General features: G+C 29.1%; 2 protein-coding genes across 3 annotated transcripts; both read left to right on the top strand.

Annotated features, from left to right (window-relative positions):
* Positions 1 to 569: 569 nt before the first annotated feature.
* On the top strand, positions 570 to 4,964 carry LOC128394693 (uncharacterized). The gene is made up of 5 exons (XM_053355049.1): positions 570 to 760; positions 903 to 1,063; positions 1,406 to 1,448; positions 2,333 to 2,820; positions 3,689 to 4,964. The coding sequence occupies exons 1-5, from the start codon at positions 582 to 584 to the stop codon at positions 4,177 to 4,179; spliced, it is 1,362 nt and encodes a 453-aa protein (XP_053211024.1). The 5' UTR covers positions 570 to 581; the 3' UTR covers positions 4,180 to 4,964.
* Positions 4,965 to 6,494: 1,530 nt separating this feature from the next.
* Positions 6,495 to 16,440, top strand: LOC128394698 (rab11 family-interacting protein 4B-like). Of its 2 annotated transcripts, none has more exons than XM_053355057.1 (4): positions 6,495 to 7,238; positions 7,914 to 8,017; positions 11,823 to 12,588; positions 15,397 to 16,440. In XM_053355057.1, the coding sequence occupies exons 1-4, from the start codon at positions 7,005 to 7,007 to the stop codon at positions 15,514 to 15,516; spliced, it is 1,224 nt and encodes a 407-aa protein (XP_053211032.1). In that variant the 5' UTR covers positions 6,495 to 7,004; the 3' UTR covers positions 15,517 to 16,440. The 2 variants fall into 2 exon arrangements, with proteins under 2 accessions (XP_053211032.1, XP_053211033.1); XM_053355058.1 differs by having other exon boundaries at positions 6,497 to 7,202.
* Positions 16,441 to 16,774: the final 334 nt, after the last annotated feature.

The raw sequence follows: 16,774 nt of genomic DNA, 5'->3' as shown, positions 1-16,774 counted from the left end.
AAGTGTAATAATCATTAAATTGTAATTCTAATCAATACAATCATTTAATAGTATTGATAGTTTATCATAATAATAATAATAACAGAACCAAGAGTAACTCCAAGCATGGACTTTGATGGTTCGAGTGGATAAAATTTTCTTCCACCTTCGAGATTAATATTTTCTTCCTTCTCCCTCTCCCTCTTCTCCTCCTCCTCTTCCTCTTCCTCTCACTATCTTCCTCCCACCTCTTCCTTTTGACTCTTTCACCCACTTATCAGCCAAAACCCACCACGAACTTATCAATAAGTTATTATCGAAATGTTGACCAATTGGAGTGAAAAGAATAACCCAAAAAAAAGTGACCATTAACTTCAATTGGTTTCAATATTTCCCTCTGACAATTAAGTTAATTTTCTTAAATTATGTCATCTAATCATCATCAATATCATCGATCTCACGTTAACGATATATATCAAGTTAATTGTTTCTACTAATATTTTGTGATAAGTTTTTACTCCTCGATATTTGTTTTCTCATATTTTAAAGTCAAAAAGGTGATTCGGTTCACCTTTTTGATTAACTAATTGTAAACAATCAAGATGATGCACTTATTTGCTCAAAAGAGACGAGATTATATCGCTAAATCAAATATTCCCGAACAGCCGATAATTAAATCTAATGATATGCCAATGGGAACTAAATTTACTTTCGTTGATTTTGTGCCTTCTTATAAAGGGACTGACACTGACACTGGAAAACCAACTTATCATTCATTTGGGTAAATCTAATTGTCCACAATTAGTTGATTACAATTTGATGATTTTCGATGAGAAAAAGTTTTTTTCTTCTTCTTCCTTTTCGATTAGATTGACAATTTTAATTTCTATTTCTTTTCTGTTTTTCTTCACAATTAATCACAGAGATTTAATTACAATCGCTAATCGTTGGCTACGAACTGTTTATGATTGGGAATTAGTTAATTGTGAGACAGGAATTACAAGTTACCTCAGAGATTCTGATCTTTATTGTGTCTCAATTTGGGAAAGACAAACACGAGATGCTTATCATCAAGGAGTTAAAGGTTAGTTAATTAATTTAGTTTATCGATTGTCAGAAAACATTGAAAATTATGATTAACTTAATTTTCACAATCAATAGTTTACCGATTAACTTTATCTCTTATTAAAGGTTAGTCTGTATTCATTTATAATTAGTTTCATTTTCATCATTCTATTGATTGTCAATTAACTTTCAAGAGTAAATTGAATGACAATCAATTGGAATCATCAATTTCCAATCAATTAATCAATTTGATTTTTCATTCAATTTAAAAGTTGCGAATCATTTGTTTACAATTAACTTTCGATGGTTAATCAAAGAATCAAATCAAATTAGAATTTGTTTATTTCTCTAATTACTTTAGATGTTAATGGTCCGTACGTTGAATCCGCTCTTTCGGTCCTCAGGTAAGTTAATTAATTCTCATATTTTTCTCTAATTAATCAACTCATCCTTCTTTTAAATTGTTGATCAATTTTTCTAATTGCAATTAATTGAGAATAGAAAAGAATAACAAAATTTTAATTCTCTTTTCTCTCAATTTCTATTCTTTTTCTTTGTTCAAATTTCTCAGCTGATTGTTGGTTTTTTTCTTCTCTTCCAATTATTGATTTGATTTGATTCTTTGATTGTTTTCTATTTGTGTTTAGTTGATTTTCTGATTTCTGTGTCATTTGTTTGTATTCATAGAACTGGATTAATGTGAGAAAATTACAATTACAATTCAAATGAATTCCAATTGAATCTCATTCTTCATTTGTTTACATATTTTCCCATCAACATGTCATCAATTTTCATTAATCAATCATTTCTATTGTGTTAACAATGTTATTTGCTCATCAGATTCAGTGATTATCTATCATGGAATATAATTAATCATCTAAATCATTTGATTTTCGTTTAATTATTTAAATTTTTCTCTTTCTAGTTTCCATTTTCAAGAGTCACAATCATAGGTCAACCTATTAACCAACGTCTCTCTTGTTACCAACGTCTTTTTTTTCAATCGCCATTTTTATTAATTTATTTTCTATATTAACCCAATCCTCTAGTAATCTATTTTTAATTGTGTCTTAATTGTCAGTGAATTGTTTTCTTGTGTGCGTGTGTTCACTTAATCGCTCTGGTTCAACATTCGCCATGTTTGTTTCTATTTCTCTTATGGCTTCTCTATTTTTGCCTCCATTTCTTGTTTCTCTTTGTGTTTCTATATAAATTTCACTTTCGCTTTTGTATTTCCAACAATTAATTTGATTGTCTTTTCGCTCATCTCTTTTTTCTGTTTTATTAGATTGTGGATGCAGAAACGAGTGAATCCCATGTTAAAGATTGTCAATTTAAGCTACATCGATTTTGAGCCTGTTCGTTTAAGTGATGGTTCCTTTGAGAATTTGGATCATGTTGTCGCTCGATTGAATAATGAAATCACCTCAGCCGATGGATCTTCGGGCAGAATAATTAATATTGAAACGGTTAATATTTCATCGGAAACTCGTGATTTAACTGAATGTGATCCCGAATTGACTGTTTGCTGTAATCTAAATGAAATTCAAGGGATTCTTCAATTTGTCCGAGTTTATTTAGATGACGATGAAATTTCAAAGAGGATGACGATTGGATTTAAAGATTTTATTCCGGAGCATCTTTCGGGTGGGGTTTTTCTTAAACCTGAATATGAATCTTTCTCTAATATCAGTGATAGAGCCATGTTATGGTTATCTCAAGATCCAGAGCTTATTTTCATCTCAGCTGAGACCAAAGAGGCTCCAATGAAATCAAGTGAGTTTTTTTCTTTTCCAATCCAGATTAACCATTTTCTCTCAGGCCCTATCTCAACCTAATCTTTATAATGTTTCTATGCTTAATTTAATCTTCTCTATCTCTTTTTTGTTGTAATTTTAACTATTCAGTTCAAGGATTCATTTTAAATCGTAATGTGATCAAGAGAGAGAGAGAGAGAGAGAGAGTTAAATAGACATGAAAATGAAAAAGAGAGAGAGACTAGAAGGTGAATTTCAAGATTCTCCCATTGACAATGATTGATAGAGGAGAGAAAAAAATAGAATTGAATCAAATTTAATCATATTGAATGAATTGTTTACTTCATGATTAAGCAGAATCTCTGACGGAGCAGAAGAGAAAAATTTTCCCTTTGTATCAGGTCATTAAGCCTTTTTTAACCTTTTCTCATTTGATGGACAGAATTTCTCAGTACATGATCAATATGGGAATTCATTGACTTTAAGGTGTTAGTTCATCTCAAACGTAATAAACTACTATTAGGTAATCATCATTTTCTTTGTACGAGTAAAAAACTACACCAAATTAGATTCACGCTTGAAAAATGTTGTAATTACGTTAAAAATCAGTTAGAACTCAATGAAATTTGAAAACACCCATGAGACCATTTCCCATAATAATTTGATCTGATTTATTTCTCGTGATGAGTATCAATCTTTTCACAATAATTCATCTTAAACTTAACCAATTTTATGGTTACTGAGATGATTAAATTGCTCTAGAAACTGTATTAACCGATTGAATTAAAATTCTAAACAATCTGTGCTATGTTTTCATTTAGAAATCGTTTAAATCTTGTTACTAATCGTTTTCTCTGTTATCCAATTTACATGTTTGTATTTTCTAGGGGCCAGTTTGGATACTCGACGGATGAGACACTATTTAGCGAAATCGGGACTTGACTATATACGATTTATCCGAATCTGGTTTGGAAAAAGTTTAGTTGATGAGAGTCCATCAACTAACGATCGTCGTGTTAGTTTTGTAACGAGTAAAATTGTCTCAACGAAGCACACCGATAATCGTCCCATGTGTGTGACCATTGAACAGACGAAATTGACAGTTGCCCGTTGGTTTGATTCGATTGAATCTAAATTAGAAATCAAAGGAGGAAAGTTTATCGAATTGTTTCCTAAATCAAAGTTTGATGTCAAAGATGAGATTGAAAATTGTTACCAAGCTCACAATATGTTCATCAACAGAACCAAATATTTAGCTGCTCAAATTTATTTTGACGTTGGACCGACCATTGGAGTGGAAAAAGTGGAAACAATCAAGTATGCATTGGTTAACAAACAAACGAAAGCTGTTAAATCAATGTACTGTACAATTAGTTAATTGCTACAAAAAGCAGTTAACAGAGAACAATGGAATCAAAAAGGAATCAAGAAAATCACTTTCGTATAATCAAAACCACAACTAGGATATTATAAAGATCAACAGAAATCAATTTGTTTTGTTATTCAAATTAATAATTTTTGATCCTATTTTGTTATCAACTAATGACCATCGACGGACCAATGGTCAGTGTTTGATTTAAAGGTCACTTGTAGTGAAATTGACAGAGAATCAAAAGATGAGCAATCAGCGAATCAATTGAAAAGGGGCAACCATGATGGACGTTAATTATGATCCAAACAATAGATGGAGGATCAAAAAAGGTCACGATATTGAATGGAAACCGTTTTTCGGACTTTTCTCAACAAAACAATTGTATTGCGATTTCGTGACCAGAAACGTTAAAGGAGCGGAACTAATAATAAGAAAACGATAACAACTCATATCTAAATCAAGTGTCTCAAGGTTGACGGAAGTTACGGATTTCGGCAAGAACAACAATTAACAACAAACAGTCAACAATCAACCTGCTCAAAATTAACTTTTACATGTATATTACGAGAACGAATCAAATTATTGTAACAATTGATTTTGCAAATCAATTCTATCCAACGGAAATATTTAACTCTAATCAACAATTTTTTAATTGTAAAAAAAAGAAAATATAATTAACACCAACAACTCATCAACTGTGGAGACCGTTTGTTAAATTGTTGGTTAAACAAATTGTAAACTTTTTGTATCTTATCATTTATAAGTAATTATAATTGTATTAATAATTATAATTTGATTCTGTAAGAGTTAATTTCTTGATTAATTAACATTAATCATTCAATGTTACTGATTTTGTTTTCTCTCAAGTAAACAATCGTGTCTCAGTTAACTGTTTAGTTAACTTGTAGTTCGTGTTAATTAACAATCGTTAACATGTTACAATTTAATCATGTTTATGTTTCACTTAAATTCTAATGACCTCAACATTATTATTTGATTAGTAAGAATAATTAATTAATAATATTTGTATTATTAATTGTTTACAGATGAAGGTTAATCAATGAATTAAAGATTGGTAACAATTAATTGTCCACAATTGAAGATTGAATTAATTAACATCCAGGTAACTTGATTTGTTGATCGTTGATTGATTTTCAATTTGATTGTCTCTCTTTGTCTTTAATTGTTTACTTGATCTTCAACTGATTGAGTAAATAATCAAGGTTACAATGAGTCGTATTGTTGATTTGATTATTTGTTGTTTAGTTTTTTTTAGTGAATCGTTGTATTAATTTACGTCATTTGTTTGTCTTGGTTAATCATATCTACTAACTAAAGGTAAATGATTTATTTTAATTATTACGATGATTCAGAGAGAGTTGATAAATCAACAGTTGATTAGAAACATTTGCTTTAAATCATTGATTGTCAACTTTGTGATATTTGCAAATAATAATGAAAACTTGAAACATACAAAACGTTACAGTTAATGATTTGTATTGATTGATGATTAATGGGAAAACGTTAATGTTCAATCAATTTAACCTGGAAGATTGTTAACAACACTAATCAAATCATCTGATTAACAATTAACTTTGCACAATTTAACTGATTAGCATTTCTAATCATTCGGTTAATAAACATAATCGGAACAACTCCCTAATTTACAATCAGCAATCAAGCAAAAAGAGAGGGAAGAGGAAAGAAAAACATGGCGGACGTTCAACAGAAAAGCACCAACACAATCAAATTAAATAATTAAGTAATCGAATTCTCTCTAACTAACTGTATTGTTACAACCAAATTGTTACAATTGTTACAATTAACAAGAAATTAAATCACCAAGAAGAGTAAAATTGATCAACAAGAGAGAAAAAGGTTAACCCAAAGGTTTGAGAGATGAAAAAGTAAACAAAATGGCGAGAGAATAGAAAATGAAAACAATTAATTATGAAAGAAAAACAATTAACTGATTGTTGAGACAATTAAGTGAAATAAATGAATCACAGTTAATAAAAGTAATCACTAAATCGATTAAAATCAACAATAAATTGAAACAATTAAGAAGAACAATTAATAAAAAAAAGATGGAAGATGAAACTGGTTGTGTCGATTTTCGGTTCTCTTTCTATTTCCCTTTCGCATGGTCGCGTTTCTCCCTCCCTTTTTATGTTCTTTTTCTCTTTCTTTTTCTGTGTCTTCGTTTTTTCTCTTCTCCCTTTCGACTTTTCTTTTCCCTTCTTTTCCAAATGTTCTCTTTCTCACCTTCTCTCCTTCCCCTTCTCTCTCTCAGTCTCACCTTTTTTCTTTCTAAAAGTTTTCATTTCCTGTGCTGAGTTGAGTTACTTTAAGTTCAATTCTGTTTTGGGACAAACTTGTTCTCTCTCATTTTTAATTCTAATTCCATTAATTAGTTAATCTAATTTTAATCTTCTCTCTCCTTTGTGACTTGTAGTTTAATCAGCTAATGTTCACATTCACCACCATTTTTGGTCACCTTTTAATTTCTTCTCGATTCTAACATTTTGTCTTTCATAGTTTAAAGTTGTTCTCTTTTCCTTTCTTTCTTTGCTCTTGATATTCTATTCTTTTTACATTTTTCTTTCTTTTTCTTTCTTTTCCCCTCCATCTTTAATTCTATTTTTCTATGTGAATGTGTATTGGATCTTAAATTTGTTCTATTTTTCTTTTTGCTGCTTGACATTTGACATTTCTTTTTTTTTTAATTTTGCTCTTCATCATATTTTCTATTCAAATTTGAATGTCTTTAATTGTGATTTCTAATTGTTACTGTGATATCTCGTCTTCTTTCTGTTGCCTTAATTGTTGTTATGGGTCCAAATAACGTTTCATTGGAGAGAAATGATTCATCTAAAAGTGAACGAATATTCACCAATAATTCACTAGACCAAACATCATCTTCACAACCAAGTTCACCTTCATCTGGTTACCTATCCTACCATTGTGATGACCTGGTCAACGATCCAAATAGTCTAGAAGATAGTATATTCCATCAATTAAATGAAAAGGTAATTAACAGTCAACTGATCGCCGTAATACCAAAGGTATAATAACCTTTACTTTCTTTATTCTCATTATTTCTTCTTAACCTTTCCCATCACTTTTTTTTCTGCGAAAAAATGTTAATCTAACCAACAGTAAAAGAGAAAAACATCAACAATACTTTCAGAAAGACACGTCAAAAAAAAATTCACTCTCTTAAAACACCAATCACATTAACCTGAACAATTAACATCTACTGGTTAATCAGCGAATAACAATCGAGATTTGTTTCTCTTTTCTCTTGAATTAACACAATCAATTCAACTAATCAACAGTTCAAACGGTTATTCGAATTAGATCTTATTTCCGTTTATCCAATGTAATAATAACTTCAACCCTCTAACTTTCTGTTTTGTTGTCATGCGAGTTTTTTTTATTCTTTTGTTATTCTCTTGATATCAACAAATAGTTGGAATTAAATTCTAATTAGTCGCTAATTTTTTTTCTTTCTCTTTTCACCTCATGATATGTACCTTGATCTCTCATCATCACATGTCTACCTTCATCTTCTCATGTGCCTGTTAATCCATTAACGAACTGGTACTTGTTTCCCTTGATCATCTTATCCTGGATAATAATCAAATCAAATCAACTGTGAATTAATTGTTTCAACTTGATTATGTCAATGACATTTTTGGACACAAATGCAACTCATGGTTAACCAATTTCCAACATAGATTGATCTCTTACAACATCAAATAACCATTTTAGAAGAGAATCAATCTCTGAATGATGAGAAATATCGTCGGGTTAAACAAGATAATAATAGCTTATTAAACAAGTAAGTGTCCATTTAAACGGAAACGGAATCATATGTATAAGTTTCATAAAAACGTCTTCGCCCTTGACAATTTTTCCAACAAATTATCACCTAATTTAGTTATCGCTTTTGATTATAACATTGACAAGTTTAACTGTCACAATATTACCTTCATGTTTAATGAAAAAAAATGGCTGCGTGATTATGATTTTTTTTTGTGATCATGGTGACGATGATGATTAAAAATCATACAATTTAAGCAACGTAAATGATATTCAATCGACTAAGTGAAAAAATGTTTTAATTTATGGTGATGACAAGATAAATTTTGAACAGTTAAAATAATTTGCGAATACCTTTAATTTAGTCATTTAATTAAATGGTAAACACTTTTATCTATAACCTCAATCATCAACAATAACAGAATAACGATGATGATTATTATCTATTATTGTTGATTGATAAAGAAAGAGAAAAGAAAACATAATCAACAGGTAATTACATGTGAAACGGAAAAAAGAGCGTAATACCAATTGGATTCAGTGTGTGTATATCCTGTTGACACGTTGTGAGAAAGGTAAAAATTATCAATTATGCATCAGCGTATCTTGATTTACTACTAACACATACTGAGTAATTAACAACAATCACCACTGAAAACTAAATCTTAAAACTTGGAACAAGACAATCATGATGATCATCTTGGTTTTATTGTGATTCCGTTTGATTTGTTTTAATTTTTCTCTCTCTTTGTCTCAGCGGTTTTTGTTTCTCTCTTCCTCTCCCTTCTCCCTTTCCAATACATGATGTATAATATCAACAATAATCAACAATCAACAAGCAATCACACATAATACACAACATGTCATTTTGAGGCTGTTAAAAAAGTAGAAAACCATTTGACCTAAATGATATTGTTTTGTGTTTTGAACACTTTAATCTCGAACCTTACTTGCTTCATAACCTATTTTCTAATGACACTTATTACAATCATTTACCGAAGCAGTTTGATGTCTACAGAGTGTGTATGTGAGTGTTTACCGTTGCTATTATATCTCTCTAACAACGGACGTGCGTTTCTCTTTTGCCATCTTATATTCACCTAAAAATGTTTGATAATACAATAAGGAATCACCAAAAAGGGATACGATTTTCTGGATGGAAAAAGTTAACAAATTGAATAGTCTGAAGAATTTTGATAATTGGTTTCATGAAAACTCGTTCTTCTTTCCAAGCCTTGCGATGCGACGATACCATTAACCGGAAGGAGATGCTGTAGGTGTAAGAAAAGGGTTCAAAAGGAAAACAATATGGTGATAATTTATAAAGAAATGGAGAAACACCAAGTTACCTGTTGATAATTTCTAGTAAATGATTGCAGATCATTATTTTCATCAATTGGAGAATGAAGATTCATCTCTTGATCCCGAAAATTTATGATCACTGAATCATGAAGTTCTGTCACTAAGAAAAAGGAGAATCATCGTCATACTTTTGAGAAGAGGGAAAAAAATTCACTGATCCACAATGTTGACAACAATGAAGAGGATGAACCAACGGTGACAAATAATCAACATGTAATCATCTACTTTAAAGGAAAAAGGGTTAATCCATGGATGATTTTGATCAACGAGCTCCGAAAAAGTAACCAGATTAACCAGAAGTTACCAAGCTAATCAGCTTGTGGATAATAATGGATATTATTTTTATTCTTCAAAAAAAATTATAGTTTTGAAGGTTACCAGTTTTTCTGCTGTTTTCCTTTTTGTCTGTTGTTTAAATTGCTACTGAAAATTCAATTGGCAAACAAGTTTAATCAACAATCTAAAGTAATCATTGTGTGTATGTGCTGCTTTTTTTTGTCAACACTTTTTCACTTTTCATTTTCAACGTTCGTTTGTTTTGGATTAGTTTTTTTACCCTCTTTTCCCTTACCTGGATATAAAAATATTATTTCGATCGATTCTCTCGATTCTTAATCAATTTGTACTTTCGAAGTTGCTGTTGACTATATTTGACCTGAAGGAGCAACAACCAGATTATCGGTTAGAAATGTTTTGGTTCCAATCCAAGATAGAAATCGATTGGGGAGAATAAGCAAAAAAAAGAAGGAGCTGAATGTTAATCAATGAATCTGAAGAGTTGGCTGTTTTTCATTGGAAAATGAAAATTAACTGTAATCACCTAAATACTTTGGAAAGTTTCACATCAATATAATCTCACTATCAATGGATTAACAACAAAAAACTGGATTCCCTTCATCATCTGTTGATACACTTTGGAGGTTGTGAGAAAATAAAATCTTTGTCAAGAGCAAAGGAAACAATTTGTTTAATGGTTGACATAACATTCCTACATGAGGATAGATGATGCTGATGATAACAAATAAACCAGAAAGAGGGAAAGTGATCCGTGTTAGGAAAATGCGTGTTAAACATTAAACGTCATCTAGTGATTAATTAATCTTTGGATGGACCGTTATCCATTTATAACAGTTACTCATTAATTTAGTAATTTATTACTTGAAGAGCAAGAAATCAACTGTACAAACTTGTTTCAGCCTCAACAACAATTACAACGGTCTCTGTGTTTTTCCAGCAGCAGCAACAACAACTCGCCTCTCATATAAGCATTTAATAAGCTTCTCTCATGGCGATAATGATGATTTGATGCTAATGATGCTGATCGACCTTGTCTCTTTCTCATCTTATTCGCCAAATACTTTCTGTTACCACGCAACCGAAATCATTTGATCGTTTTTTCACTCGAATTTACCTGGAATCATCATAGAGGATATTTGTTGATCTCTTCAGCTCCTGATGTTAATTTTAAACACGAATCTTTTTCATTTTTATTGTATGTATGTGTGTTTGTGTTGCTGTCTGTTTATTGTAATTATTGAATAATATCATTGAATGATCTGATCATTTAACAATTTATCCAGGTGAGTATTGACATATTAATGTAATGTAGCAAATACTCATACAGAAAACACATCCAGCCAATGACAACCTAGTCTATAATTGATATTGTTATTCAATATGAGATCCGTTAGATTGATTAGTATAATAATTTAGCTAATTGTGCCAACGACAACAATGGAAAAGAAGAGAAAAACAAAAACAAAATTAGAACATATAAAATCCAATGAACAAAATTGATCATTTTCTATATTCTTTTTTTTCTATTATTCAATTAATTCCGAATCAAATTAGTTTCCCCTTGATCATTTTTCTTTACTTCTCCTTATTATGTTAACCCTTAGTACGTTTGATCAATTAATTAATTTACTGTTAATCACCGTAAGTTGTATCGCTTTTTGTCATATTGTTATCGTTACAGTGTTGCCCAAATTTCCTCTAATTAGAAATCATTTGTCCAAATATCTTCATCTTTTGGGGTAAATTGATTAATTACTATTACATAAAAGAAATTTTAATTAACTTGTAAACTGTTCAAACAGAAAAGTAACTACAAACAACTTCATCATTGACCTTGATTTTATTTATGAATTAGTTAACCAAGGAACCGAATCAACAACAATATTATCATCATCTCCATCATCATCATCATCATCATCAAGATATACAATCATCATAATCATCATTGTTAACTTAATAACTCGAGTGGTCATTTATAGTTATAAGATAACCTTAAAAAATGACCTTCGTTTAGCTTAATATTTACTAATCTTAAACGATGATAATGCCACGTTATTAGTTATAAATCTATAATTAACTTTACTTAACTGTACCCACCCTAAATCTTGGTACTAGTGGAGACAAGTTACTAACTAGAATTTGTTGTTCTTTTTCTTTCGATACAGAATTCACGCTTTAGAAGATCAAATTCGAGATTTGGAGGTACAAGGTGAAGAGTGGCGACGGGAAGAGGAGAAAATGCTGAAAACTGCCATCGCTCGTTCAGATCGAGAAAAAAGTGACCAATGTGATGAATTAAAGTCGCAAATTTATAGTTTACAACATGAACTGTTGGAGGTTCGCAGTGAGACTCATAAACATTCAAATTTGGTGGATAAATTGAAAGAGGAGAAACGTTCATTGCGAGAAACAATTAAATGTAAAGATGATGAAATTGAAGAATTACGAAATGATTTAACCAAAATAAGGGAGATGAATAAACGTCTCAAAGATGATGAAAGAGTTAATATTAAGATGATTCAAGTATTAAGCATGGAATTGGAAGATTTAAGATGCCAACAATTACCAAATTTACACCAATTATCATCTTCTCAATCATCACCATCCTATTCATCACCTTTAGCAGCATCATCACCATTGTCGCACAATCATCAATCCAATCAACAATTAGCAGCCAATGATTCAACAAATAACAGGAGGAAACTGAGTAGTTCAAGTATAACCAGTGAAACCAAAGAGGTTAAATTATTTTTGGAATTTAAAGAAGAAGTGAAAAAATTGAAAGAGGAGAACAGAAATTTACGAGAAGCGAATGAAGAATTGGAAGCTCAAATTTTGGCGAATCATCTGGAAGAGGGAAGATCATTGCTAAGGGAAGAAGAAGCTGCATCTTCCCTCGCCGAGGAATTGAATAACCTCTCCTTAGAACCGGTAAGTTGATTTGTTTCCATTGTTCCCACTCAGTCATCAGATTTTCTCGACTATTAATACAATATCGCTTTCCAATCAACTGATCAATGTTATGATCTCTTTATTATTGGATTTTAATTGTCTCAAAATAGCATTTGATTAGTTTCTTCCAATCTAATATTCATTTTTTCTTTCTTTTAATTTGATTTGATTGTTTTTTTCTTCAATTGTTTACTTTTTTTGATCAACTGTATGTTTATATTGATTGTCAAAGTCAATTAGGCTTTTTGATTGTTGTTATGGTTAAATTGTTTTCTTTTATTAATTGATTGGTGAGAATCGTAATTTTTGATAAACCATCTTAGTGAGTTAATTGATTTTAAACCATTAATTAAATGAGAACAGTTTTGTTACAAGTTTTGCCTTTTTTCTGTAATTAGATACTGATAAAGATTGTGATTAGTTAATTGTTGAGATTGATCAAGATTAAGATTAAGTAATTTGAGTTTTTTTACTTTATAAACAAAAAAAGTACGTTGATTGAATTGTTAAATCATTTAAGTTACTAAATTGTTGTCGCTTTAATTTTTTAGGTTAAAAGGATTTCATCTCACAGTGATTAAGTGTTACAATTAATAATCAAAATTTAACTGAAGATTATCATGTTATTGTTATCAAATCAATGATGATAACAATTAACTCTGGCTACAAATTGCATTTATCAATAACATCAATTGTTATTTTTTTCTGTTGATTGTTATTGTTGATATTTAATAACATAAATATTAATAACTGACCACAACTAATAATGATTATTTCATGATTATGATTATTATTATTGTTGTTAACTGATTTATCACTTTAATTGTAGCCAGAATTTTTAATAATCATCATGATCGCCATTAAAACATATTAAAGTCAACAAACTTTAATACAATCAGTCAGTCATCATCCTAATTATTATTATCTGATTTTAATCTAACTAATCACTTGAGAAATGAATTTATTTAAAAGGATTCAATTTAGATTAACAGCTTAATATACTTTAATTATTTTCAATTAAATATTATCTTAGGTTCAATTTGATTGTTGATTGTTTATCTCAATAACTGTTAACTTTTTGTTTCCTTAAATAATAGTAATGATATCGTAATTACAAAAATTAACCAAAACAATTAACTTAAATACAGTATTAAAACGATGTACTTTCACAATACAATTTGATTATATGTTTACCTAAATTGTTAGTTAATTTAGTTTCTAACAATCAAGAGCAACTATCAACAATCAGTTACAATAAAAAGAAACCAGTCTGATGTTTTTTGATTAATGTTAATGACACATCGTCAGTTGAGCAAATAATTAAGAAATCAAATCAAGATGAGAGGTAGAAAAATTAAATCTCATCGTTAATCCTAAATTGTTTACTCAATCAATGGATTATCACAATTAAGTTAATTATAACCCTATATTGATGATGATTACTTTGTAAGTGAATTGAATTTCATTTTCAATTTCTCACAATTTATTAATCCAAATTTAAATTGTTAATTTTTTTCTTCTTCATCGTTAATGATGCTGCTTATCACCATCATTAGCATAATTATTATTGTTATATCATCATCTAGATCATGATGATTATTATTAAATTGTTGATCTATCTCATGAACTTTATCCAATTAATCTGAAAATCAGACATACCAATTAGGTGATAATTTAATGAGAAAAAAAGAGTTGATCATCATGAAGGAATCAGATGATAATCATTATGATGATTGCAAACTAATTGGGTTACAATTAAAAAATCGAGTATAATTGAAGCAAAGAAAAAACTAATCAACTTTTCTTAATCATGTTTTCTTTTGATTAACTTTCAACTTAATCATTTCGTTACGATATTTTCAAGCTACTTGTTGATTTTGACATTGACTAATTGCTAACAATCAACTGATCAAGTTTTTTTCCCTACCTTTTAATCATCTTCATTATTTACTTAATTTACCTTTACAATTAATATTTGACATCATATTAATCAATCAATTTATTGAATTAATATATAATTATAACAATTCAATTATTCTCAGCATTTTTTTCCTCTCTCTCTCTCTCACTATATTAACAATGATTAAATTAATTCTGTTAAAATGTTTACTGTTCATTTTTTAATTGTCGAGTTAATTGTGGACTACAATTACTCACTTGATTTATTATATTAGTTTCTGTTCATAGGAATGTTTGTCAATCATTATGTTTACAGTTTTTCTGTAACAATTAAGCCAACAAAGTAAATTATTTAATCTAAATTGTGTGTATCCATCACAGTTAAATAGTACAACAATTAACTTAAATTTTTATATGTTGATTTACAGTTGATTGACCTGAAGTAAAGTTTTTTGTTTTGATTGTGTAGGTTAATAGTTTATTGAAAAGTTTGATCATCAAATTAATCAAACTTTTATTTTTCTAATCACAATTAACTCTATGATTAGATGTAAATCATGTAATAATTGTAACAATGAGAATGAATTAAATTAAATAGGTTAATTTATATATAACAATCGCTTATTTTAATGATTAACATGTTGATTACTTGATTGTCGTTAATGATTATGATTATGATGATGATGTAAATTAGTCTTCTAATTAGTTGATTGTGATTCAACTTTATGCTCATTGAATAATAAAATAGTTTCACCATTGTAAATGTAACATTATTTTGTTTTCTGTTCACAATTTATTAATTGTGACTGATTATCCAACTCAATTATTCTAGATTATTAATTATTCTCAATTCTAATTGTAATCATGTTTCTCTTTTCTCCTTGACAGTTACGAGTTGCACTTCGGGAACAAAAGGAATGTAATAAAAAGCTTCGTGCCTACATTGATGGAATCTTATTGAATATCGTTGAGAATTATCCCCAATTATTGGAAGTAAAGAAAAAGTGATTAACTAATTGGACTTTTGGAACAATTTAAAGAATCATTTATCAATTTATTCAATCGAAATTACCTTATGAACATCAATCTAATCTATTCCAATATAAATAATATCTTCCTCTTTTCTGTAAATCATCTTCTTCCTCTTTGTGTTAATCATATTCAATTGTTGATTATTGATTGTTGATCAATATTCAGGTTAAAAAAAATTGTTTCCTAGTTAATCAGTTAACTAATTTAGTTGTCAGTAAATCTTAAGCCTTCTAATGTTAACTTATCAAGAGATGCAAATGTTTGGTTAACCAAATTAATTGATTTATGTTTTTTGGTGAATTTGTTAACCAACAAAATCAGTTAATTTAATTGTCTTGAAAAAAAAAGTCTCTTTGTTGGTTAAATTCAAAAAATTGTGACAACAATTAAATCAAATTGATAAATTTGATAAACAAAAGTAACTAAATCAATTAAAGTTATTTCCATCAAATTAAAAACGGTAAAGTGTAAAATTAATTACAATTAATTATTTTTCCAATCAAGGTAAACAATCAACAATCAACTAATTGAATATGTTTTGTAATTATCTTAAAACCATGATCCCAATTTAGTTACAATTGATTACCAATTTATAATCGTAACACTTTTTTTAATCAACACACGAAAAAAAAATCACAATTAATCAACCGATTAATTTAATCATCAACAATTCTATGTCACTTTCACAATTCTCAATTGACAATTTCCCTTTTTTCATATCAACATTTAAATTGTATTTATAAATATCTTTCACCATAGAAAACACAAAATCTATTTCTTTTAATAGTAAACAATTAAACGTCCAACCAAAAAGAAACACACAAATTGATCAAAAATCAGTTAATTGTAAAGTAAAACTTTTCTTCGAGTTGATGAGATTGATTAAAATGCCCAAACGAACATAGTTCATTGACCCTCGATGAATTATTACTAATCATCAATGAGTATTGATCGATTGGAGTTTTTAACTATACACCGTTTTCAAGGTCATGCCCTTTGATAATATTCTAATTCGGGATAACTATCAATTCTGTTGGAATCGGAATACGAATTTCTGATAACTTCTAATATTAGGGTTTCGGTCGCGTTCATGGACTTCGGTCAGATTATTGATAATTTTGAATGGTATTTACTTTTGGAGAAACGACTTGGTTGTTGATGTTTAACTCGAGAGAAAATTTTATTTCAATATTTTACTTTTTATTTGGAAAAAGAATCGAAAACTGGTTTAAAT

The sequence above is a fragment of the Panonychus citri genome, unplaced genomic scaffold (assembly GCF_014898815.1).
Source record: "Panonychus citri isolate SS breed McGregor unplaced genomic scaffold, ASM1489881v1 Contig00140, whole genome shotgun sequence".
Taxonomy (NCBI): domain Eukaryota; kingdom Metazoa; phylum Arthropoda; class Arachnida; order Trombidiformes; family Tetranychidae; genus Panonychus; species Panonychus citri.
Note: the sequence above shows the minus strand (reverse complement) of the source record. Positions and strands in the feature narration are given on the sequence as shown.